This window comes from Mytilus edulis, chromosome 9 (genome assembly GCF_963676685.1).
Source record: "Mytilus edulis chromosome 9, xbMytEdul2.2, whole genome shotgun sequence".
In the NCBI taxonomy this organism is placed as follows: domain Eukaryota; kingdom Metazoa; phylum Mollusca; class Bivalvia; order Mytilida; family Mytilidae; genus Mytilus; species Mytilus edulis.
This window is the reverse complement of record NC_092352.1, coordinates 9391236-9415894: the sequence shown is the minus strand read 5'-3', so window position 1 is coordinate 9415894 and position 24659 is coordinate 9391236. Positions and strand designations below refer to the sequence as shown.

Below are 24659 nucleotides of genomic sequence, written 5' to 3'. Positions count from 1 at the left end.
TGCGCTTCGATTTTTGATCCGTCAAAAAACATGGCCGCCGTTACTTAAAATAGAACATAGGGGTCAAATGCAGTTTTTGGCTTATATCTCAAAAACGAAAGCATTTAGAGCAAATCTGACAGGGGTAAAAATGTTCATTAGGTCAAGATCTATCAGCCCTGAAATTTTCAGATGAATCAAACAAACCATTGTTGGGTTGCTGCCACTTAATTGGTAATTTTAAGGAAATTTTGCAGTTTTTGGTCATTATCTTGAATATTATTATAGATAAAGATAAACTGTAAACAGCAAAAAAGATCAGCAAAGTAAGATCTACAAATAAGTTTATATGACCAAAATTGTCAATTGACCCCTTAAGGGGTTATTGTCCTTTAATGACAATTTTTCACAATTTGTTCATCATATTTGCTACCTTTAAAAAATCTTCTCCTCTGAAACTACTGAATGGATTTGGTTAAAACTTAGCATGATTGTTCCTTAGATTATCCTGCACAAAGTGTGTGCTTTGATTTTTGATCCGTCAAAAAACATGGCCGCTGTTACTTAAAATAGAACATAGGGGTCAAATGCAGTTTTTGGCTTATATCTCAAAAACGAAAGCATTTAGAGCAAATCTGACATGGAGTAAAAATGTTCATTAGGTCAAGATCTATCAGCCCTGAAATTTTCAGATGAATCAAACAAACCATTGTTGGGTTGCTGCCACTTAATTGGTAATTTTAAGGAAATTTTGCAGTTTTTGGTCATTATCTTGAATATTATTATAGATAAAGATAAACTGTAAACAGCAAAAAAGATCAGCAAAGTAAGATCTACAAATAAGTTAATTTGACCAAAATTGTCAATTGACCCCTTAAGGGGTTATTGTCCTTTAATGACCATTTTTCACAATTTGTTCATCATATTTGCTAACTTTAAAAAATCTTCTCCTCTGAAACTACTGAATGGATTTGGTTAAAACTTAGCATGGTTGTTCCTTAGATTATCCTGCACAAAGTGTGTGCTTTGATTTTTGATCCGTCAAAAAACATGGCCGCCGTTACTTAAAATAGAACATAGGTGTCAAATGCAGTTTTTGGCTTATATCTCAAAAACGAAAGCATTAAGAGCAAATCTGACATGGAGTAAAAATGTTCATTAGGTCAATATCTATCAGCCCTGAAATTTTCAGATGAATCAAACATCCAATTGTTGGGTTGCTGCCACTTAATTGGTAATTTTAAGGAAATTTTGCAGTTTTTGGTCATTATCTTGAATATTATTATAGATAAAGATAAACTGTAAACAGCAAATATGATGAGCAAAGTAAGATCTACAAATAAGTTAATATGACCAAAATTGTCAATTGACCCCTTAAGGGGTTATTGTCCTTTAATGACAATTTTTCACAATTTGTTCATCATATTTGCTAACTTTAAAAAATCTTCTCCTCTGAAACTACTGAATGGATTTGGTTAAAACTTAGCATGATTGTTCCTTAGATTATCCTGCACAAAGTGTGTGCTTTGATTTTTGATCCGTCAAAAAACATGGCCGCTGTTACTTAAAATAGAACATAGGGGTCAAATGCAGTTTTTGGCTTATATCTCAAAAACGAAAGCATTTAGAGCAAATCTGACATGGAGTAAAAATGTTCATTAGGTCAAGATCTATCAGCCCTGAAATTTTCAGATGAATCAAACAAACCATTGTTGGGTTGCTGCCACTTAATTGGTAATTTTAAGGAAATTTTGCAGTTTTTGGTCATTATCTTGAATATTATTATAGATAAAGATAAACTGTAAACAGCAAAAAAGATCAGCAAAGTAAGATCTACAAATAAGTTAATTTGACCAAAATTGTCAATTGACCCCTTAAGGGGTTATTGTCCTTTAATGACCATTTTTCACAATTTGTTCATCATATTTGCTAACTTTAAAAAATCTTCTCCTCTGAAACTACTGAATGGATTTGGTTAAAACTTAGCATGGTTGTTCCTTAGATTATCCTGCACAAAGTGTGTGCTTTGATTTTTGATCCGTCAAAAAACATGGCCGCCGTTACTTAAAATAGAACATAGGTGTCAAATGCAGTTTTTGGCTTATATCTCAAAAACGAAAGCATTAAGAGCAAATCTGACATGGAGTAAAAATGTTCTTTAGGTCAATATCTATCAGCCCTGAAATTTTCAGATGAATCAAACATCCAATTGTTGGGTTGCTGCCACTTAATTGGTAATTTTAAGGAAATTTTGCAGTTTTTGGTCATTATCTTGAATATTATTATAGATAAAGATAAACTGTAAACAGCAAATATGATGAGCAAAGTAAGATCTACAAATAAGTCAATTTGACCAAAATTGTCAATTGACCTCTTTAGGAGTTATTGCCCTTTAAAGACTTTTTTCACAATTTGTTCACCATGTTGACTTACTTTAAAAAATCTTCTCTTATGAAACTGCTGTATCAATTTCAGCCAAACTTAGGCTAAATGAGTTTCAGAGTTTCAGAGTATCTAGTATAAATTTTATATTTCATTTCCTTGTATGTCAAGAAACATAGCTCCTATGGCTAAAATAGAACATAGGAGAAAATGATTTTTTTTTGCTTTTGAAGAAAATAGGACGATTCAAAGAACATTTAAATAAATTGAAAAGCCAAAATAATCATTGATGAGAGATTAAACCAAAAAAATTCAGGTGAGCGATTCAGGCTCTTGAGAGCCTCTTGTTTATTGAAGGTAACTAAAAAATAAATTGGAAAAAAAACCCAAATAAACAAAGATGAATTTGTGTTTTGATGAACTAGCTAATGTTTGTTTTTCTGTAAAATTTATAGCTGGGAGGAGATTTTCACATGCTTCAGTTATCAATTAAATTTTGATCAGAGATTTCAATGTTAACATTTCTTTTGATGCTGTTAATTTATTTGTTACTCAGGTGGGGAAATGTTCGTCTTATTCATAGATTTTATTTTATATGTGTCAACCTTTTTAAATCCTGAGGTATATGTAAGAAAATGTTTTTGTTTCACCTTTGCCTTTGTGGTAGAAGAATTATTTGATAAGTAAATTAGCTGAAGGAGTTGTAGTATGTTAAAACAGAAATGAAAAATACTTTATATGTAACATAAACTATAAAAAGTATATATATACTTGGCAAGTCCTCATTTGTAGAGTTGTACAGCTATAAAAGGTTCTGTGATTTTAGTGTTAGTGTAAATATACTAATGATGAGTCAAGTCCAAAGTTCATTGGAGATTTGTTTAGTGATTAATGAACAGGAATGATAATTCCTTAATTGTATTCATAAGAGTGGCAGGATTTCATGACAGTTTGTTCACACATCCAGTTTATTGAAAGCATTCACAAGGTGGTTGTTCTGCACTAACAGGATTACTTGTCAGTTGTTCACACAATTCATCCATAGTGTTCCACAGGCTGTTCTGCACGTTTAGGAATAGATGATAGTGCGTTCAAACAGGTTGTTCATTGAAAATGTTCACAAGATGTTTTTTAGCACTTACAGGATTACTTGATAGTTTGTTCACACATTTAGTTCATTGATAGTGTTCATAAGATTTGTTTTAGCATTTACAGGATTATTTGATAGTTTGTTCACAGATTTAGTTCATTGATAGTATTCATAAGGCTGTTGTTTAGGAGATAACTGTATTGTATTTTAAGCTCCAACGGCATCAATTGGGGATTTGATGGTCGCAAATTAAGTTTACTGGCGATGCGCCAGCGGCCATCAAATCCCCATTTGATGCTGTCAGAGCTTAAAATACATTATTGGTATCTAAATTCTAATGAAACTGACAGAAAAGAAAACAACGTTGAAACATGTAATTAAAATCTGCAATATTTCGTCTGCGCTTGCACATACGTCCCATAGCATCATTTGTCAATTGATGCCATATAAAAAAGTGACGTAATCCAATCAAAATGAACGTTACAAACGTTGTTGCATTACAATCATGATTAGTAGGATTACAGGACAGTTTTGTCTCTGGTGAAAAACTTGAAATGTAGCTTTTTACCTTATATTTGACTAGCTGAGTTTATAGGAAAACTGATACAATGTGTGGATAAAAAAGCTGTTAAATCTTTTATTAGCCGTGATATAGGAATTTTTGATAACCACTGATTTATTTGAAATATATTTTTGACTTTATTGAAGGTATTTAATGTTTATTGATTAGCAATTGTTATGTTTTAACAACAAATTGTTTTTAATTTTCCAGAAGCTAGTTTTGCTGTACAAGCTAGAGCTATTAAGGATTATTTTAATGTGTATGATCCACAGTCGCTGACATTTAAGGAAGGGGATATAATACGGGTAAGTGTTCTCTCTAACATGACAGGAAACTTGTGCTTTAAAGATTCCTGAACTAATTTATTTTTTGGTTTAGATAAACTTCTCAGTCTTTTGCACATAAAGGGTTATGCTGTAATTTTTTATAACCAATTAACCTTGTGAATTCATCTGGGTACTAAAACCATGTTCAGAATGTCTAGATTTTTGTGTAAAGTATATTTGTCACAAAAAGTATACTTTAGTTGTTTTATGGAAGGAATTTAAGGTGTAAAAGTGTGTATTGCAAGTTTTGTCCAAGCTTGACCTCATTTTCATGTTGATTGGTCAATGTTAAGTTTTTGTGGTTAGCCAGGTTAGGTCAGCATATAAAATCCTATGGACAATTAATGTTACTACATTTGGTGTACTGAATGATTGTATGGTGTACATGTCTATTTGGTAGTGCTTGTCTGACCTTGACATCTTATTGAATCATTGATAATAATAATGTGATACTTGTAGTAAAACCTTTATCATAAAGACTTTCAATATAAATTCAATGATGATCATTAAAGCAGCACTCTTGTGTTAATTGTTGGTTACTACTGCATTTAGAAGTAGCAGGGTAAATCCCCGTCATTTGTAATTGGTTTATAATATATGAATATCATTGTAGAATAGAATTATATAGAAATGATACATGAAGTTTCCTTGAACTGTGATACTACCAGATTAGTGTTAGGCCTTCTGTAAATATCATTATAACTAGTTATCATACCGGACCATAGTAGGTATTCTCTGTAAGTGGTTGTTGTGTACTCTTCAAAAATAGTTTCAAATTAGAGGTGTTATTTTTTCAAGCTTTCAAAGAGTAGATATTTTGCCTTAGATTTTTTGGGGATAATGATTTGAACCAATTATGTGGGTTTTTTTTTTATTAACATGAAGAGCTTGCTTTATTAAAAATGTTTGACAGTCTTATCAATTAAAATGTCAAAGGTGAACTTCCCGTTATTAAATAATGCAAATTGGTGAAATTTGTTATCTATTTATGAGATGTCTAATTAGTGTATGATGTATCACAGAAATAGATTACTATTTATATGTGGCTCCAATTGATTTATTCTTTTTTTATTCAGTTCAAATAGAACTAAATTATCTCCCCTTTGCCAACAAAATTTCATATATTTGTGATTTAAGTGAAATAGCTTTGACACCTACTTCTTTTATTGAATTATTCTACTATGCTGTAATTCTGCTTATTATCCTTATTTTTCTCTGAAAAAATGCACAATTCACAAGTTAGTTTAGATTAAGTGATGTTGGTTTTCTTGTTTTCTTGTTTTGTATCCTTTAATAGCTTCACTATGCTGTATGGGTTTTGCCCTAGCCAAAGGCTGTTCTATAACCTATAGTTGTTATAAATTTCTACATCATTTGGTCTCTGGTTGAGAGTTGTCTCATTGGCAAGCATCCTACATCTTATTTGTATATTTATTTTATAATCTGATGTTATACAGATAAAAATGATTGCTTAGTTTAAGTCTATTTTAGTGACATGTCACTTATTACACATGATATAAGATACATGTTAACATTATGTCATGGATAAGAACATTAATATTGCAATGAGTAATACAACTTTTAACTGGTTCCCTGATGATGAAATCACAGAAGTTTGTATGTCCAGTAGGTCTGGCTGAGATTTGTTTGTTTTTGGTCAAGTGTTATCACTTTTTAAGGTCAGTGTTTTATGTATGATAACTTCATGTATTGTAAACGTCATGTCAAGTCAAGGTCAAACAAGATAACTGTTAAATGAAGGACCAAGACCTAGTTTTAAGATGGACCTGTGTTTAATGTTGAGAGCATCAGATCAGTAGCATATGATTCTTGGTAGTATGCTTAGGACTATTAAGAAGTATGTTTTTTTTCATAATTTGGTTTACTGGATACTGTTTTATTGTTTAGTTTAATTTATGTGGGTAATTTTCATCTTTCGTTCAGATTTAAATAAAATAGTGATGACACTTTTTAATACTTCATTTCATGATTAGTGTGTTTTTGCATTGTGTCTCCTAGAATTAGTTTGAAGCATCACATTGCGGTATTTTACATGACAATGTTTGGATTTAGGTTCATCTGTTGTGATACTGCAATTGTTATTCTAAATGTCCCTAGAATTCCTAAGAAGAGGCAAACTACATATTTAGGATTATTTCAGAAGCTTCTTATAAGAGCACAACATTATGTTTCATATGTACATCTATAAGATTCAAACTGTTGGAGGGGTTGAGGTGAGGTGGGGAGGGAAGGTATTTAAACAGAATATTACTTGAGTGATATAAACCATCTTCAGAAAATGATTCTAAGGCTGAGCTACACAATTCTACCCATGATATGGCAGTGTTAACCTTTTAGTACAATGTGAAATGAAAACAGGAAACAAGTTTACAAAAATGATATTTAAACATCCATCTTTTTCTTGAATCCATAGTTGTTTAAGTTGAACTACTAATGATTGTTTCAAATGTTCTTGGTTTTTTTTTTGTGTACTTTAAACATGAAAGAACAACTCCTGGTTTTGGTGAATTAGTTATTCTAATAGTAAATATTGTCGTTCCACAAAAAGATTTTCAGTCGCTATTACTTTTGATGTCTGTTGCCCTTCACAATATTTTAATATTATTGATTAAAGATTAGGTAATGCAATAAGGTTTTTTCCAAAGTCGTTTTCCTACTTGACATAAAATTCCAAAGCCATGACAAATTTTCTTTAACTATTGATAGTACTCAAACAAACCTGGTAAAGTTTTTTAAATGCACTAAATTCCACTGTACTCTAACTTGAGTATATAGTATTAAGTATTTCTTTCTATTTTGAACTAATGGAACAATTGTGACAATTTTTACGAGACTACCAAGAGTGATCATATTATAATATGTTCACACCTTTAGTTTCCTTATTTACATGAACACTTTAGTGTAAATATGTCATTCTTCTCACATTTTTCAGATTTATATGTCTTTAAACATTAAACCAGTATCTTAACTGCAAATTCCTTTAAAATGAAATTTAATGAAAGAAGTAACAGGAAAGGAAAAAAATCAAACTAAGGACCTGCCTTTGGACCAAATATTACTTAATGTGTTACTTGTTTGTTGGACCACTGCAGTTTCGTCTAAAGAATGGATAAATTGATTCAAACAATAATTGTTGGAGTGTCCACAAGTAATTTTACAAGTTTTCTCCATTATAAAATCATGGTGAATAGATAATAGATTATGTATACTACTGACTATGGAAAAGAACAAAATAAGTCTGTTGAATTTAATTTTTAACTTAAAAAATATATGTCAAGAACTTTGAGGTTAAAAAAAAAATAAACAACTGTAGTGTATTTCTTAAATACTTCTTGTAGAATACAAATGCTTAGAAAAAAATTAAGATTTTTATTTTTGTCTTTAAATTTGTTAGTGTTCAAACATATACAGTGCTTATCTTTTTTAGTTTAATTCCAAGACATTTCAAAACTAAGTTAAAGCTTTGAAAGACATTTCCAAATTCATCCTTTTTGGACAACATTTTGTCCTTTATATCTTTAAGTAATTGATAAGTTTTCTGACCACAGAACTAATTTATTAATAGTTACCATGGGAAATCTATGTAATTAGCATAAGTATCATATGCAGGATTAATTAAGTGTGGAATATAACACTATACAATGGTAAATAAACAGTCTAGACTAAGGATAAACACTGCCACCATGTAGATGTATCTAATTGCAGGGTACACATAATAATGAGAAAAACAAATCTTTGTGTGAAACATAAAAAAATTGGGATAGCCTTACTTTACAATTTTTTTTAGATAGAAAGTTCACTTGGTCTATAAGGGTTCAAAATTTAGATTCTTCTATCATGCCCCGTTCAGTGCAAAGCTTTTTAATGAGATTGGATTAATTCAAAAATTTGTTATGCTTAGGTTAAATGTAACTATACATGTACATTCTCCTCAGCAGAATTTTAATTTTATGGAAAAATAAAAGTCTTTTGCATTTAAACTGAATAACAATATTGTTTGCCCATATTTTTTTCTCATATCTTAGCATTGTTTGTTTTTGATGTTTAGAAGTGTTAGTACAATGTATATAGAATTATACATAACATCATGAGATAGAATACAGGGCCACGTAAATATAGTTATCACACCTACCCTGACCAAACTTTAAACATTGTTACAATTGTTTTGGACTAAACTTTATGACCATGCTTGGTTTGTGAATGGACATAAGAATTGTTTTGGACGAAGTTTTATGACCATGCTTGGTTTGTGAATGGACATAAGAATTGTTTTGGACTAAGTTTTATGACCATGCTTGGTTTGTGAATGGACATAAGAATTGTTTTGGACTAAGTTTTATGACCATGCTTGGTTTGTGAATGGACATAAGAATTGTTTTGGACTAAGTTTTATGACCATGCTTGGTTTGTGAATGGACATAAGAATTGTTTTGGACTAAGTTTTATGACCATGCTTGGTTTGTGAATGGACATAAGAATTGTTTTGGACTAAGTTTTATGACCATGCTTGGTTTGTGAATGGACATAAGAATTGTTTTGGACTAAGTTTTATGACCATGCTTGGTTTGTGAATGGACATAAGAATTGTTTTGGACTAAGTTTTATGACCATGCTTGGTTTGTGAATGGACATAAGAATTGTTTTGGACGAAGTTTTATGACCATGCTTGGTTTGTGAATGGACATAAGAATTGTTTTGGACTAAGTTTAATGACCATGCTTGGTTTGTGAATGGACATAAGAATTGTTTTGGACTAAGTTTTATGACAGAGCTGGGTTTGTGAATGGACAGGAGAATTGTTTTTGACTAAGTTTAATGACCATGCTTTGTATGTGAATGGACAAGACAGAATCATTAAGATGTACTTGACACCTACCGAGTGGAATGTGTATCTATAGTATGTGTAAACAAGAACCTGTTTATGTATGTAAACATTGGTCAGCTGGTCTCAAATCTTCTCATGCTGTTTATTCTACAATATAATATCTATTTCTTATTGATAAAAACTCTATTTTTATATTTTTGTTGTCTGAAAAAGAGGTCTTAGGATATGAAAACAATGTTGACTTTTTACTGATAATCTTACCAAAAAATCTGTTTAAGTCAACAAAAATGATCATATAATTTAATATTTTGAATTTTACAAAGCTATTGAAATACATTTCGTACTCCCCTCACCCTTTCCCCTCCTCAAGAAATGGAAATAAGAAAGTAAACTGATAAATAATGAAAAATTTAAGAAAAAAAGAAAGATTTATTATTTTCAGAACACAAAACTCTGAAAATAAAATAAATTAATCAAGTCTTCACCTTTTATTTGGAACTATCATTTAGAATCAGCTAAAGTAGCACTTTATAACACTTCAATTAAAAATTAATCGATAGAATCAAAATGATTTCTTTTTAAAGAAAAATTATCAAATACAGCCTTCACTTCTGGATTTAGAATTATTATTTAGTGTCCAAAACACCAGCATATAAATCGAATTTGTCTGGAATGTTTGAAGAAAAGTTGAAGTGTACCTGTAAATGGTTACATAACTAAATGTTTACAGTAAACACTTTATTAAGAGATAACTTTTAAATGTCCTCTCCGTTGGCAAGATACCAAACAGTGCATTTCCTAGTTTATTTATGCAACAGACTGTGCCTTACAATGATGGGAATTCATAGTTTTTCCTGGACATAGATTGACATAGATTGACAAACTAACATTTTGTTTCCGTGCGTTTGTTGATTTTATAAGGTGTAAACTATGTATTGGATAGTATTAGGATGTAAACAAATATATTTATTATAGTGATCAAAAGGTAGCAATACTTTTTTTCTTCTATTTTAGGTTTTAGAACAAAGTGAAGGATTGTGGAAAGGATGTGTTATAACAGATGGACGGACAGCTAAAGCTGGATACTTCCCTCCTGATCATGTTGTGCTTATTGACAAAAGTGGTAAGTTTAACAGCTAGGTATTCTACAATCTGGATCACTTGGTGTTAGGTTACTTCTATTTTGAAGTGCTTATTTGACCCAATATTCTCAAGAAGTTGGGGGAAAGTGTTGTTTACCTCTATGGTATTCATTTTATTCAACAGGGCTGCTGAATTCAATATACTCTATGTGGGACTTAAACCATTCTTGGTTAGTCACATATAATGAGATGAAGATCCCAATTGATTTTGAGGTCAATAACTCTAAGGTCAAGGCTACAGTCACTAAATAACTCAAAGGTCAAGGTTACAGTCACTTAATTACTCTAAGGTCAAGGTTACAATCACTTGCTGTTCCTTCACATATTTGCTGTACCTCCAATATAAAGAAGGGATGTATACTGGTTTACCTATGTTCTTCTTTCTGTCCATTCATGTATCCCTGACTTAATGTTCACCAACTACTACTAAGTTGAAAGGAGTAGGTTCAGTAAGACCCCTTTTTGGCCCCAATATATAGCAGTTTTACAAAATAGTTAAAATGTAAACTTTTAGTTATTTATTGGACAGTAGAATACTTCTGCTACATAAATATGGGCTGTTTTTGACAATATAATGACATATATCCTGTACTAGCACCATTAAGTCATGCTAAATTACTGAAGTCTTCACAATTCTAGCATTTTAGTTAAATTTTAGACGATTTTCGTGTAAAACGAAAGTGGCCGCATTCGTGTTCATCCTTAATATTAAAATGTAAGTTGTATTTGATGATAATACATAACATATATAAAGGTTGAGGATGAACACGGATGCGGCCACTTCCATTTTTACCAAAAACCATCTGAAAAGTGACATTTTTCGGCATATTTGGTAGATATTTCCTATTTGAGCTTGAATCGGATCGTTTTTAATGACTAAATCAGTTAAAATCTTACACATAAACTAATTAATTCAAATAAAATAGACACTTTAGTGTTTAAAAAGTGGTCAAAATCTTTCGTCAGATGAACCTGAAATTTGAGGCTAAAATCGGTCCTTACCGGACCTACTCCTTTGGTTATAAACTTCATATTTGCTAAATCATGTGCTTTTCTTCTTTCTCTTGTCTGACCACTACCACTTTGTTAGGTATATGTATTTGTTTTTAGCTAAATTATATGATATTAAGAGTAAACAGTTTATTTTAAGAAAAATCATATGTAACAACAGCCTCCATAAAATACCCAAGTCAAGGCTATAACAGCTGATAGCAAAGTAAATAAATAACACATAACTTTCTCATTTTAATATAAACATAATTTAAACAAAGATTGTATCAGGTTAGACCTACAAGATCCTACATTGAAACACATTTATTTTATATCCAAATAAATTTGCCACAGCATATTTGATGCATTATATACTTAAGCAATCACATAGCTTTCAATGAAGTGTTTATATTTTGAAGGCAGGTTTTTTGTGTGCTGATTTATTTTTAATTTTTTGGTAAATAATATTTTGGGAACATTATTTCAGCTATGATGTCAAGTTATTCTCCTGGTAAGAAGGTGGGAATGCCACAGGTACCAGACGTTATAAGTCGTAACCAACATGTGTTTTCATCAGAGGATGGTTTCCCGCCACCACCACCATCAGTTTTCTTCCCACCAGAACGAGGTGAGTTTATTTAATTCTATATAAGAGTAATTCAATTTTGTATGTTACACATTTTCTGATTGGCTGAAAGTTTTTCTCTATCAGCTCATAAACATTTTTTGTTATATGACCAACATATTTTTCATTATTTACTATAATATTTTCTGTCTATTTGAAATAACTTTAAAATGGGGTTATTCAATATGCACCACAATTTTTATGTTATTTCTTCCTGGACAGAAAAAAAAGTTCAGTCATTCCTTAATTTAAAAAAAATAAAACACTGATTATTTAAAAATTTAGTTCATGCTGTATATCCCCCAAAAATAGAGGGGGATAAAGTGTAGGTGGGACTTTCTGCCTTTTCACTAAATTATAAAGTTTGTACACATCTCCATTGTTGAACAGGTATGCATTAATTCATTATCTGATGTCTGATATAAAGTGGCAATTATTCTAATATATTTGGGTTGTATTTTCAGTGCAATCTAGTGGTCTATTTATACTGTGAGAAAAACTCTTTAGAATGCATACCTGCACCATCGATCTATTTAAACATGATGTATTGGTTATAAAAACTAATTATATTTAGGTATTTCATTTTTCCTTTCATCTTAATTGCAGTTTTTATAGAATTTGATGTATTATTATGCCCAGTATAAAATATTTAATGATAAATCATAAAGATTTTGGTCTAAAGTTAGAATTAAAAGGGGCAGTCTACATCAAAATCCAATTTATTTCTCTATTATATCACTTTCTTGGTTAATTTAATATTCACAGTATTATAGTGTATAACTTCTTGTATTACATAAATTGAATGTGAAACTGTAAAGTAGTTATTTTATGGTTGAGCTATATTTAATGGGATTAGATATCAAACAGTGGGATCCCTTTCTAAGGGATTAGTGAGAAATAGACTCTGTTGGGGTGATAAATGTCAACACCAAAAATTAAATGATTAATTCATCAATGGACTGTACAAAATTGGAACAAAAAAGTATGTCAACGTTAAATTTATTTTGACCATGTGGGTCTTGATTAAATAAATAAAATGATATTTTAGAATTTTTATAAAAAAAAATAAAAGGGAAAAAGCAATAAAATTGTGTATAATGTTAAGTATATTCTATTGTTATTAGAAAGACTTAGGGCAAAAGTATTGTTCAAAACAATGTCTTTAGGTTGTATTTTAATGGGCCTTGCTTTTGATGTTGAACAAACCATTAACATTTGTACAAATTTTATGAATGATTTTTTTTTTTTTTTTTTATTTATTAGTGCATAAAATATTATTTGAATTAAGGTAAATAAAAATGACAAATATAATTAAAGGTAAAAAACACACCATAAAGTTTTATTAACATATTCCACATTTTTGTGTAAATCATGATAAAATGTTCTTACATTGTAGATTCCATATATTTTTCATATGATAATTATTAATTTATCTCCCTTATGTTTCCTTTATTGGTGATTTATTTTTCTAAAAGAAAGCATTAGTAACAGGAATTTTCTGAACTAGGTAAACATAACAATGAATTTATATTTGGCATCTGATAAATATTAATTTTGATATTAATGGAACATTAATGAATGAATCTTCTTCAACTCCTGATAATGGTTGAGGATAATGGTCATTGTAATTGCTCAGCTCTTCAGTGCTAGCAGCATTTATGAAACAGACTATAACAACAGCATCAGTTACTTTGGAAACAGGCTATACAACCATCAAGTGTGTAGGTCATAAATATATTGATGGAATGTCTTCTCTTAGCATTGATCTTTTTTTCTGACCAGTTTATAATTGGAGAACTTTGTTAGGAATATTGATGCAGTATTTAAAGTGAGAATATTTGTACCATACCTGTGGGAATATCAGTACATTTTTTTCTTTTGATGTTTGGAATTTTCTTATCTTACAGACCATGATGTGAGGTATATATCACCACACTACAGTTCTTATGAGGTAAGTTGAATATAAAGCATGAAAAAAACATGTAATGCTCAGAAAAATTCAAATATTTTATGCAGAGTTGTGGAAAAGATCGACCATGTCTAGTGATTAGATAAACCCCCCTCCATGATTGTAATCTGGACTTAAGGATGAGTACATGTTCTCCACAGGATGTCCAACAGTTCTGACATTTTCAAGTTTTATTTATGCTTTGTAGGTCTGAAGGAGAACCGTGGTAATTAATATAAAGATAAATTAGCTTTCATTGCAATCTTTTGAAAAATCAATTTCTTTAAACTGCATCACTTGAAAAACTCACAAATAGATCACTTCACATGAAATCTAGTGATATCAGATTGTATTGTAGGCTGTGGGATTTTAGTAAACATGTCAGGTAGGAATGTATTTCAGGTCTGATGCTCAGAATGAATTATATTTTGATGTTAGCTTCTCCAAGTCCACACATTTATTAATCTTTGGTTCCACACAAATACAAATAAGAACATGTAAATGACATGGTTGTGCAAATTCATGAATTGAATTTTGAAGCTTTTAAGCATGACATCTTCCATTAATTTATTGTAAATGTCTCATTTACATTCAAGCCATATCTTCATCAAGATGATTCTAGAGGACAGTAAACAAATAACATTCAGATTACATATGGTTTATTGCATGACGCTTCAGAAATCGGTTATTTCTAATTCCTATCTAGATCTCTGAGATTAACTGAGTCAAAAGTATTTACAACAAAATTATGCAAGGATCAGCAGAATTTTGAATTAATAATTGGTTTTATATTTGTTTTCAAATTTATGATTCTATAGAGTCCAGAAGTACCTTTACTTTAGTTAAATCTTAATGCATGATTTTGAAAAGTCAAGAAAAAGATCTATGAAAAGATGGCATGTACAGTAGATTGTTGTTTCGATGGAAAATCATACCACATCTTCTTATTTTTAAATAGAGCTGTTTGGAACTAACTGTTTTATTTCATCATTACTGATGATGATTGACTGGAGTTTAATGTCCAGTGTCAAATATTACATGCATATCAAGAAGAAAACATATCGAATATGAACCCTGCTTTGTACTAGATGGACATTTTCAGACAGATTTTTTACTAGTTCAAGTTCATAAGATGACAAGCCAGAGGAAGACATGTCAACCTACCCAGGCACATTATACTGAACCAACCAGCCTGTGCTCTTACTTCAAAACACAGCATGCTTTCCAGATAAAACAGCAAATACCATTTTTCAAGTCTTTGGTTTGACCAGGCTTAGATTAAACTAAAGACCTCCCACACTCAAGAGAGCAAACTTACCACAATACCTGTACTTTCTTACCTCCCACACTCAAGAGAGCAAGCTTACCACAATACCTGTACTTTCTTACCTCCCACACTCAAGAGAGCAAATTTACCACAATACCTATACTTTCTTACCTCCCACACTCAAGAGAGCAAGCTTACCACAATACCTGTACTTTCTTACCTCCCACACTCAAGAGAGCAAGCTTACCACAATACCTGTACTTTCTTACCTCCCACACTCAAGAGAGCAAGCTTACCACAATACCTGTACTTTCTTACCTCCCACACTCAAGAGAGCAAGCTTACCACAATACCTGTACTTTCTTACCTCCCACACTCAAGAGAGCAAGCTTACCACAATACCTGTACTTTCTTACCTCCCACACTCAAGAGAGCAAGCTTACCACAATACCTGTACTTTCTTACCTCCCACACTCAAGAGAGCAAGCTTACCACAATACCTGTACTTTCTTACCTCCCACACTCAAGAGAGCAAACTTACCACAATACCTATACTTTCTTAGCAGTTAGAATTTTGATTAATTTCAGTTTCTAAAATATAGGAACAAGGCTACATTCCTCCATGGTTTGTATTTTTACAACTGTCAAAGGACAGTCTATGATGGTAAAGAATTCTGTCATTCATGCTATGTGTTGACACTATTATTGGACAGAAGAACAATGCCATCTTTTTTAATACTAAAATATCAGGGATGGTAGTCGTTATGTTAGTTTGTAGTGACCACAAAGTACCGACAGTAATTGTTTGTGCACTGGTAATTAACGGTTGGCAGGTAACCAGATGACCTACTACTTATCGTATTAATTGTTACATGGTAATGTTCTCATCATGTTCTATACCAATCTAGTAGGTGGTTGTATCTACACACGATGCTGTCTAATTTGATCAAATTCTACAGAAATCAACAAGTGGTTCCTCTAGTTAGCAGTGACCTTTCACTACTCTTATATCTCTTATATCTCAAGAGTAACTCAACTATACAAAAATGCCAGAATAAGAAGTTGCAGTAGAAGTATTTCACTCTTGAAGGATACACCATTTAACATCAGTCTAAATCCGATCATTTCCAGTTCATTTAGAAATATACCACCTTAAATTTATAGGAACCTTGTGTGGCAACAGTTGAACCATGTCTTCCCATGAAGCTTTTGAATGAGTTTGTTACTCAGTGCAGTTTCTTCCTTTTCTGTCTTAAAATCTTTTAAAGTCTTTTGAGCATTATTCATTTCTTGCCTCAACAAAGTTGCAGATGTGAAACTTAAGTGTCTGCATCAGCAAATGTTACAGTTTGTGATTATGTCAGTTTAAGTGAAAAACCACTGATTGTAAGTCAATGATATTTGGTAGGCAGTTGTTTTTACCAATGACCCATGCCATTTCCATGATGACGATTTGACCCAACACCTTCCATCATGGTTCATTGACTTAAAAAGCTTTATGTTTCATTCTATAAAGATAAAGAATTCGTCACAGAACAGTATTTCAGTTCTACATTTTCTATGATTTAACTTCCAGGTAGAGATGTTTTCTCTTTTAGGTCTGTACAAACTGCATTTCTACTTAAGAGAACATGACCCAGGGCTGCTTACTTAAATAATTGTTTCTAAAGACCAGGCACCACAAGTTTTAGTTAATATAATTGATATTAACCTTTATTTGTATTTCATGTATGTTGCATATTTAATGTTTCTGATAGAACTTTACGACTCTAACTAGCCTATATGTATTTCATCCATTATTATTTCATAATAACTGGTGAAAACTTTGAGTGAACCAAATGACTTGTTGCAACCTCTATAGCAAGTATCATAATGCAGGAAAACTGAGATTTCTTTAACACAGTCTCAGATGAGAAGAACACGTTTTGCATAACTAGCTATGCCTTGATAGGAAGAATACATGGGGTATAATTCATATAGAAAGCAACCCTGCAACACAAAAAAACTAGAAAAGTAAGTTTTTTTAACTAAGACCTAGCCTTGAATACTAAGCACTTTGTAGCCTTTAGTTTCTTATACTACTCATTATATATGCTCTGAAATTACAAGTAAAACATCTGTTATTAAAAAATGAATCTACTCATCTTTCCTGTAGAATGTTCTGAAGAACACGGTTGTATCTATGCAACTACTTAATATATAATGAAATTAAATACTTAAGATTATATTGCCTGGTTTATTCTAACATTAATGTTCATTGTGTTCTTGGTAAATTTGTTGCTCCATAGATTTTTGGTAAAAAATTTAAAGCATGCAATTATTCGAGGTTATCGTTTTTCATTAATGGCTTAGAAAGTGTTTAATTTTTGGTGCCTTGATGTTTACAATTAGATTAGTCTACAAGTAAATGTAGGTATGATTGTTATGTAACACCTGTTTGATGATTGACATGTTACTAAGTAGAGTTCAGTCCCCTACTTTATAAACCGTCAGGTAATTAAAACTCCTGTAATAAATTACTCTAGGTACAAGGCAGTTTTATAATATGATATTATTTAAATTTAGTATATTTTTTTTCTCAAAAAGATTACATTTTCAATTTATCATGTGCTGATAAAAACCTAAAGAAATAGTTATCTACTTTAATGTACGTTGTGACGGAAAGCATTGCATCTTAAAAGGTGTAAATTTCAGGATTTAACATAATTTTTTTGTTATTTATTTTCACAAACATGAATATTAAATTCAACATGATGCTAATAACTTCATGTTCTAACTGATTTATAGACGAAGATCTAGTGGATAGTTTGTATGATATTTTAAAATTGGTTCGTTAGAACTTATTTCCTGTTGCCCGAATTAATTTGCATCGTAATACGCTGATGACCCGATGACCACATCCCATGGTTGTGATAACGTAGAGCTAAAACAGAGTAAGATAGAAATCCCTAACTCAAACTTCATACTATGAAACAAAATAGCCAATTGTTTGAGAACTGAATGTCCGTTAATGAATAGTGTACAATCATAACTCTCTGTATAGATCTTGTTTTACATCAATTAACTAATTGATAAAGATCTATATGTAGAGAATCAATAATGAACCAACCATCTGTCACCCTCTCTGTCTCTAATGTAAATAGAGATATTTTTACTCATATCATTTACCCAATTGATTGATTCATTAAAGCCTATAATTTTATACTCCATTGCACATATTAGTTTTCAATTAATATTTATGCATCATTTGTTTGGAGTTAAATGTGCCAATTTATGGCAAAAAGTGTTTGATAAACTGATAAAATTCTGAAATTTTTTAATGTTTTTTTTTAAAGATAGTGATATAGGATGTTGACAACCATCTGAATCTAAAGAATGTTTTTATGAGTATGAAATTATCATTGATTGATAAGGATGTATAATGGCATAGTATTGGTTTCCAGTCAGAAATAATCTCTCAGTTTAATTGTTTCCTCTAAATGAAACAGAAAATGTTAGAAGTGCAATTTAATTGGATTTGAAGAGATATTGATAGAAACAAAATTAGTTTAACCAGAATTAGCAAATATTGACACAGTAATTTAAACTGGTCAAACTAGAGAGGAAAATATTTTTTGAAACAAGACAAGCCTAAATGATTCATGTTATGATATTGCAATTATAAAAAAAAAAATCTTTTAAGTCAACAAATACGAATAAACAGAGATATTTGGTATGTCAATGTTTACTACATATTTATCAGTTTTCCACAAATTCCAGAAAACCAAGTTACACGATGTGTTCGAGACATTTTAGTTTAATCATATTTTCTGGAATTACCATCATCAGGAACATTCAAAGACAAAAAATTGAAAGCCAAGGAAATATGAGGGATACTGAAACAGCTCAAAGAAGCCTAATTTATAACAAAATAATTTACAAAAAAAATATTTGTCAGACGGAAATTAACCAAGGACAACCATAGCATGTAAGGGTTTCAGGGTTCTATCTTTTTTAATGATAGAAACTTAGAAGATAAAATGGGAAACACAAACACACGAAGACACAAAACCATTTTCTTTGACAACAATTCTGAGAAGAAATTATTGATGTAGAATATGTTTGCCTACAGTATAATATGAATGTATTCTTTATGGTAATGAACAGATGGCTGCTATTTCTATTATGATGAATCCATAATTCTGACTAACTCCATCAATCATAATTCTTATCATTAGTAAATTATCAGCAAGGGTCCTAGCTATAACCTTTGTGTATTAGGTTATCTGTTGGGGGTTTGTGTATTGCATGATCATAGTATAACAGAATTAGACTAAGTAATACATTTCTTACTATGAGTTATGATTGTTGATAGGAAAAAATTCTTTCATATCTTCATCTGTAGTATTTTTGATAATTGTGCATGCTGTGTCCTTATCTAGAAAAAAACATTTTGACACTTCCACCTCTAGTAACTTGAATTTGAAGATGACTTGCAGGGGCTGATCAAGCCGTTCAAAAATAGAAAGGGGGGGGGGGGGGGGTCAAACCAACCCAGGATAAAGGGGGTTCCAACCAATATGTCCCCATTCAATAGCATTGGAACACCCCCCCCCCTTTTTCCACCTGGACCCCTCCTGGATCAGCTACAGACTTATGCCAAACATTTGCTTTGAATAATATATTTTTTTATATTCAGTACCACCTTTGCCTTAAGGAACAGTTGAAAGACCTGATGATTCTGCAATAAATTAAAAACCTTAGAATTCTAGCAAAAACTCAAAATAATTACTACAGTAAATTCCCTTAGGTAATATCAGTAAAGAAAACTATCAGTTTGGTCTTCAGAAGTTTCTTTTCATGAAAGCTTCATTTCCCCTCTGTGATCTCTATAAAAATTGGAATTAAATGTTCGTTAACGAAAAAAACTGTTAAATACATTGCTGATTCCTGTGCAAGATATTAAGACACTACAGCTGGTTGATAAACTGATTTTACTGTATTGGTTTTCTATTGCCATAGATACAGAAAGATTCTTAATTTGTATCTGACATAATTTGCTTGGGTAAATCTGATTAAGGTTAAGCTGTTTGCCTTAATTTTCATTTAATGTTTTTGACTTACAGATTTTAATCGTTATCTAAGATTTGTTTCATTTTATGCACAATTTGCAGATGAATTACTTGTTATTTAAAAAAAGAGTATAAGCAGTATAAGCAATTGAACAGCAAGATTTCAGTTTGCAGATAATGTCTGAGATTTATTAAAGATGGAGTTTGTGGTTCCTTTATATTGGAAGTTCATTGCCATCTGTCATATTTGATGGCTCTTTTACTACCAACTTGGAACACAAGGAGTCCTACCTTATTTGTCAAGCTTTAAATCACCACTAGTCGAGAACAGTTGTACATCAATTTTACAGAAACTATCTCAGACTATATATACCCAACTCAACTGTATTCTATTTAGAGACAAAGAACTTAAGAAAAGCGTTGTTCTTTAGTGTTCTGATTATGTCAAGAGTTTTTTTAAACAGCCATGCCTTGGCAGATTGCCCCATTCAGTGTTACTCTGGTCTGTCCGAATGTTTGGATGATTGTGTGTAGGTATGTCTCAAAATAATTTTCAATTCTCTTACTTTAGTTCACTTAAGACACTAATTAGGCCACTAAAACAGGAAAAATGCACAGAAAACATTTTCTAACTTCTGATCTATGTCACCTCAAACACCAAGGTCACTTAAACAAAATGTCTAGAGTGTATTTTCAAACTCTTTGTGTCACCTGAGCTACTTGAAGACAACTGGATCAGGAAGAATGCTCAGGGTACATTTTATTTCTTCTTTTCAATGTCACTGGAAACACCAAGGTCACTAAAACAAAATTTCTAGGGTACATTTTAAATTTCATCTTTGTGCCACCTGTGTCACTTAAGGCCACTGCAACAGAATATAAAGGGTACATTTCACAATCTGTCTTATTTTCAGCTGACACAGTAAGGCCATTGAATTAGAAGGAATGCAAAGGGTACATGAAATACAAAGGCCCATAAAACATAATTTCTATAGGGACATTTTCAAACTCTTTCTTGGTGTCACCTGAAACACCATAGCCACTGAAGCAGGAAGAATGCACAGGAAACTGTTCTCACTTCTTTTCTCCGATCTAACTGGTGTCTGACCTACAGTGTTTTCTTATATCTGAAAGTAGTAACAACCCACTCAAACCTGAAAACAACATGTAAAAGAATAACAAATTCAGCATTTTCTAATTTAAGTTTTAACCTGTAGATTTTGAAGGAGAATTCAGAAGATATCATTTGTTTCACTCTAGGTACCAGTGCAGGTGGTACTTGTAATAATCATTATATTTATATCATTGCTACTAAGATCAAGCTCCTTACAGTCAAGGACTCAACATATGGCTCAAAATTAAAAAAAAATATAATATAGTAAATAGTTTCATATTTATTTATCTTAAAAATGAAGCTTTAGAGAAAATGATGTGTCAGCAAATCTTCAGTTTTCTTTTAATGGAAAATTGATTATATTACTTTCTTTACTATTTTGAATGTAAATATACTTAACCACTAGGAATATCTAATTGGATCGTAATAGCTTTTCATTACATGCCATTGAACTAATTGTATGATGGATGGAATATTTACATGAATATAAAGCATCATGGAGATTGTGGTTCCAGACTATCTCAATACAGGAAATGAAAATGGTAGAACTGTCTCAAATTCAAGTAAAATGTTGGTAAAGTTACATAATGGTTTAGGGGGGGGGGGATTTTTCACACTTATAACTCTCACCACATCAACAAGGAGTACACTGTACCCTATTGTTTTGAAATCAGTAATTTAATTAATCATAAGAAGGTAATTTTTACTCTCATTCATTATAGAATGATAAACTTTTTTATGCAGTTTTTTATGCATCAATTGTCAGGAACCCCTTGCTTTTCTCTGATCTTCCATATGTTGTGGTCAGACTCACCTTATAAACAATTAGATGGGCATGTTCTGAACTATCCCTTGAGTTCATCAAGCCACATATCTATAATTAGCCTTAAAAACATCTCTTTGATCACTTTACCTGAAGCAATCTAGTGCATTGGGCCATTTGTCATTTGTAATTGGCAATTAAACCCCAGTTCCTTTATTATCTTGAGCCTGTATCATTTGAGATAAGAACTTAAAAGTACACCTTGACTGTTGAGGCTAATAAGTGCATTTGGGAATCAGATTTCTGCATATGAATTGATCATTTGTAAATTAGCACAGTAGCTTGTGTGTGGGTTTCATAGTGCAAAAATAGTCTTAGGTTATTTAGCATTCCCACATTGCATTATTTAAACAATAAATTGCACATTACTGTAAAACAAAATAAGAAATATGGAAGCCTAATTGTTACTGAGTATTTTCAGTTTAATTCAAAGTTGAATGCATTTTGCAGTGTTGCATAATTTTCCTTGAGAAGAAATGAGAAATGTTCAATGGATTCATCATTATTGATGGGAGAATAATTATTATGAATTTCATGGCTAAACCATAGAGTTAAATGTTCAATAAAATGCAAATTTTCTGTAGGTTAGTATGCAGAATTTGGTCAAACCACAAAATAAAATATTCACAGAAATACATTCTTTTCAGAATACAAAAATGTTAAAACTCACAGTATGTGAAATATTTTCCCCTGGAAATACTGTACAATTTAAAGAATAAAAACCTCTATACATACATTATAAAGTAGATTTTATCATTTTATGAAATAATGAATTTCATATCCAACAATGGAGCTATTTACTACTAAGTAGTATACTGCAAAGTGGAAACCATAACCTGAAAAATGCTAAAATTACAGAAATTCCCCCAAGTGACTAACTAGTCTGCTTTCTTGTTACATGTTTAGAAAAATATTGGGAGCCTCCCTTTATTAAGTACCTCATTATACTTATGTTTCCTATGCCTTTTGTGGATCTGAGAAGCTTCTCAGCACTGAAGTCCAGAGAAACAATGCAATATAAATACAATTTGGCATTTGTCTCTTTCCATGTTTTTCCTTATCTAAACTGACATGAATTTTTGTGGATTTTTTTTTAGTTATAAGACATTTTATGATTAAAGAAACCAGCTTTCATTATTTTTAAGAAAATTTGTAACAGTTATGTGAATATAAAATGATATTCTAGTAGAAAAAGTCATTAATAAGTCAAAAAGATAATAAAGGCTTAATTTGTTAGCTATGAAGCTATCAGAAATAACCAAGGATATAACAACAGTATGTAATATGAACACTTATATAGATCATAAACAGTCATATAGATCGTAAATAGACGTCACATTGCTGATGACTTATGTAATCTAATGTTTTATTAATAGGTTTGTATTAACTAAAGCAGAAGATAACATAAGACCTTTAGCTATAGGATATACAGATAAGACCATATTGTTATTGTAGATACAAGGAAAAGATGCTGACTTGGGGGTTTTATAAGTGAAAATCAATCTCAAGTTATTAGTTTTCTAAATATAGACATAGAACATAATGTCAATTCCAGCAACAATTGTTTTATTTGTAAAGCAGAATGACAATTTTTGTTTGTTCAGACTCAGTTTTGTTAAAACCAAGTTGCTTTTAATATTGGTGTAAACTGATTATTTTCCGGATTGAATCTTTTCATTCTGTTTACTTATTATATTCTTTACTTAATGTTATGAAAAACATTTTTCTCCTTTCATAAGATGGCCAAGTGTTCTAAATATTTTAACTTCTGTATCACTAGCCTGTCAACACACAGGGTGTGAGTTCTAACCTTCATGTTGTGCTCCACTCAACTCTTAATCAGCAGTTTTCCTGCTGTCGATGATGGTTGGTGAATCTTTCCTGGCGCTTTAGCATCCTCCACCATTAAAAACTGACAGACAATAGTGATAAAGGTGGCATTAAATACCAATACTATCAATCAAGTGTTTTGTTGGAACATCCAGATTTTTGTGTACTTTTAAATTTCATATGCACTTAAAATCACTGGTTTCATGTGATTGACATATATTTGAACATGAATCATATGGGAAATTTTCTTGTTTTGCTTTAGAAAGAGGTTTTTAAATGTATAAACAAATTTTGAACACAGTGTTCAGCCTTCTTTAAGTTTGAGAACAAATCAGAAATTATCCATTCAGATTTATGAATAACACCTGATAATTCAAGGTTTAAATTAACTTTTAGAGGAAAAACTGAACAGAGAGTGTATTCGTGAATTATCTGAAACATTTAAAATGATGATATGCAATTATTCATTAAAAGTCTGCATGTGAGAAGAAGTATAAAAGTGAATGTATTTAAGTACATACTTAAGTTTTATTGGTCTGTGGTTTACCAGAGATAGTGATGTTTTGTGTTTATCTGTGAGCTGGTGAATAAATCCACCCAGAAATGTGTTATCTATTGATACAGATGGTATTACTAAAGATATCTTACAAACACCTGGCTCAGTATAGAGCAATGTGCAATATT

The 24659-nt window shown here is 31.1% G+C and overlaps 1 protein-coding gene across 3 annotated transcripts in view; it reads left to right on the top strand.

Moving 5' to 3' along the window:
- Positions 1 to 24659, top strand: part of LOC139487605 (caskin-2-like) — a 75740-nt gene that overhangs the window by 26862 nt on the left and 24219 nt on the right. For all 3 annotated transcript variants that reach the window (XM_071272503.1, XM_071272505.1, XM_071272504.1), the window contains exons 9-12: positions 4224 to 4318; positions 10200 to 10308; positions 11805 to 11945; positions 13850 to 13893. In XM_071272503.1, the coding sequence (XP_071128604.1) occupies positions 4224 to 4318; positions 10200 to 10308; positions 11805 to 11945; positions 13850 to 13893 (389 nt within the window). The remainder of the gene's footprint in view (positions 1 to 4223; positions 4319 to 10199; positions 10309 to 11804; positions 11946 to 13849; positions 13894 to 24659) is intronic.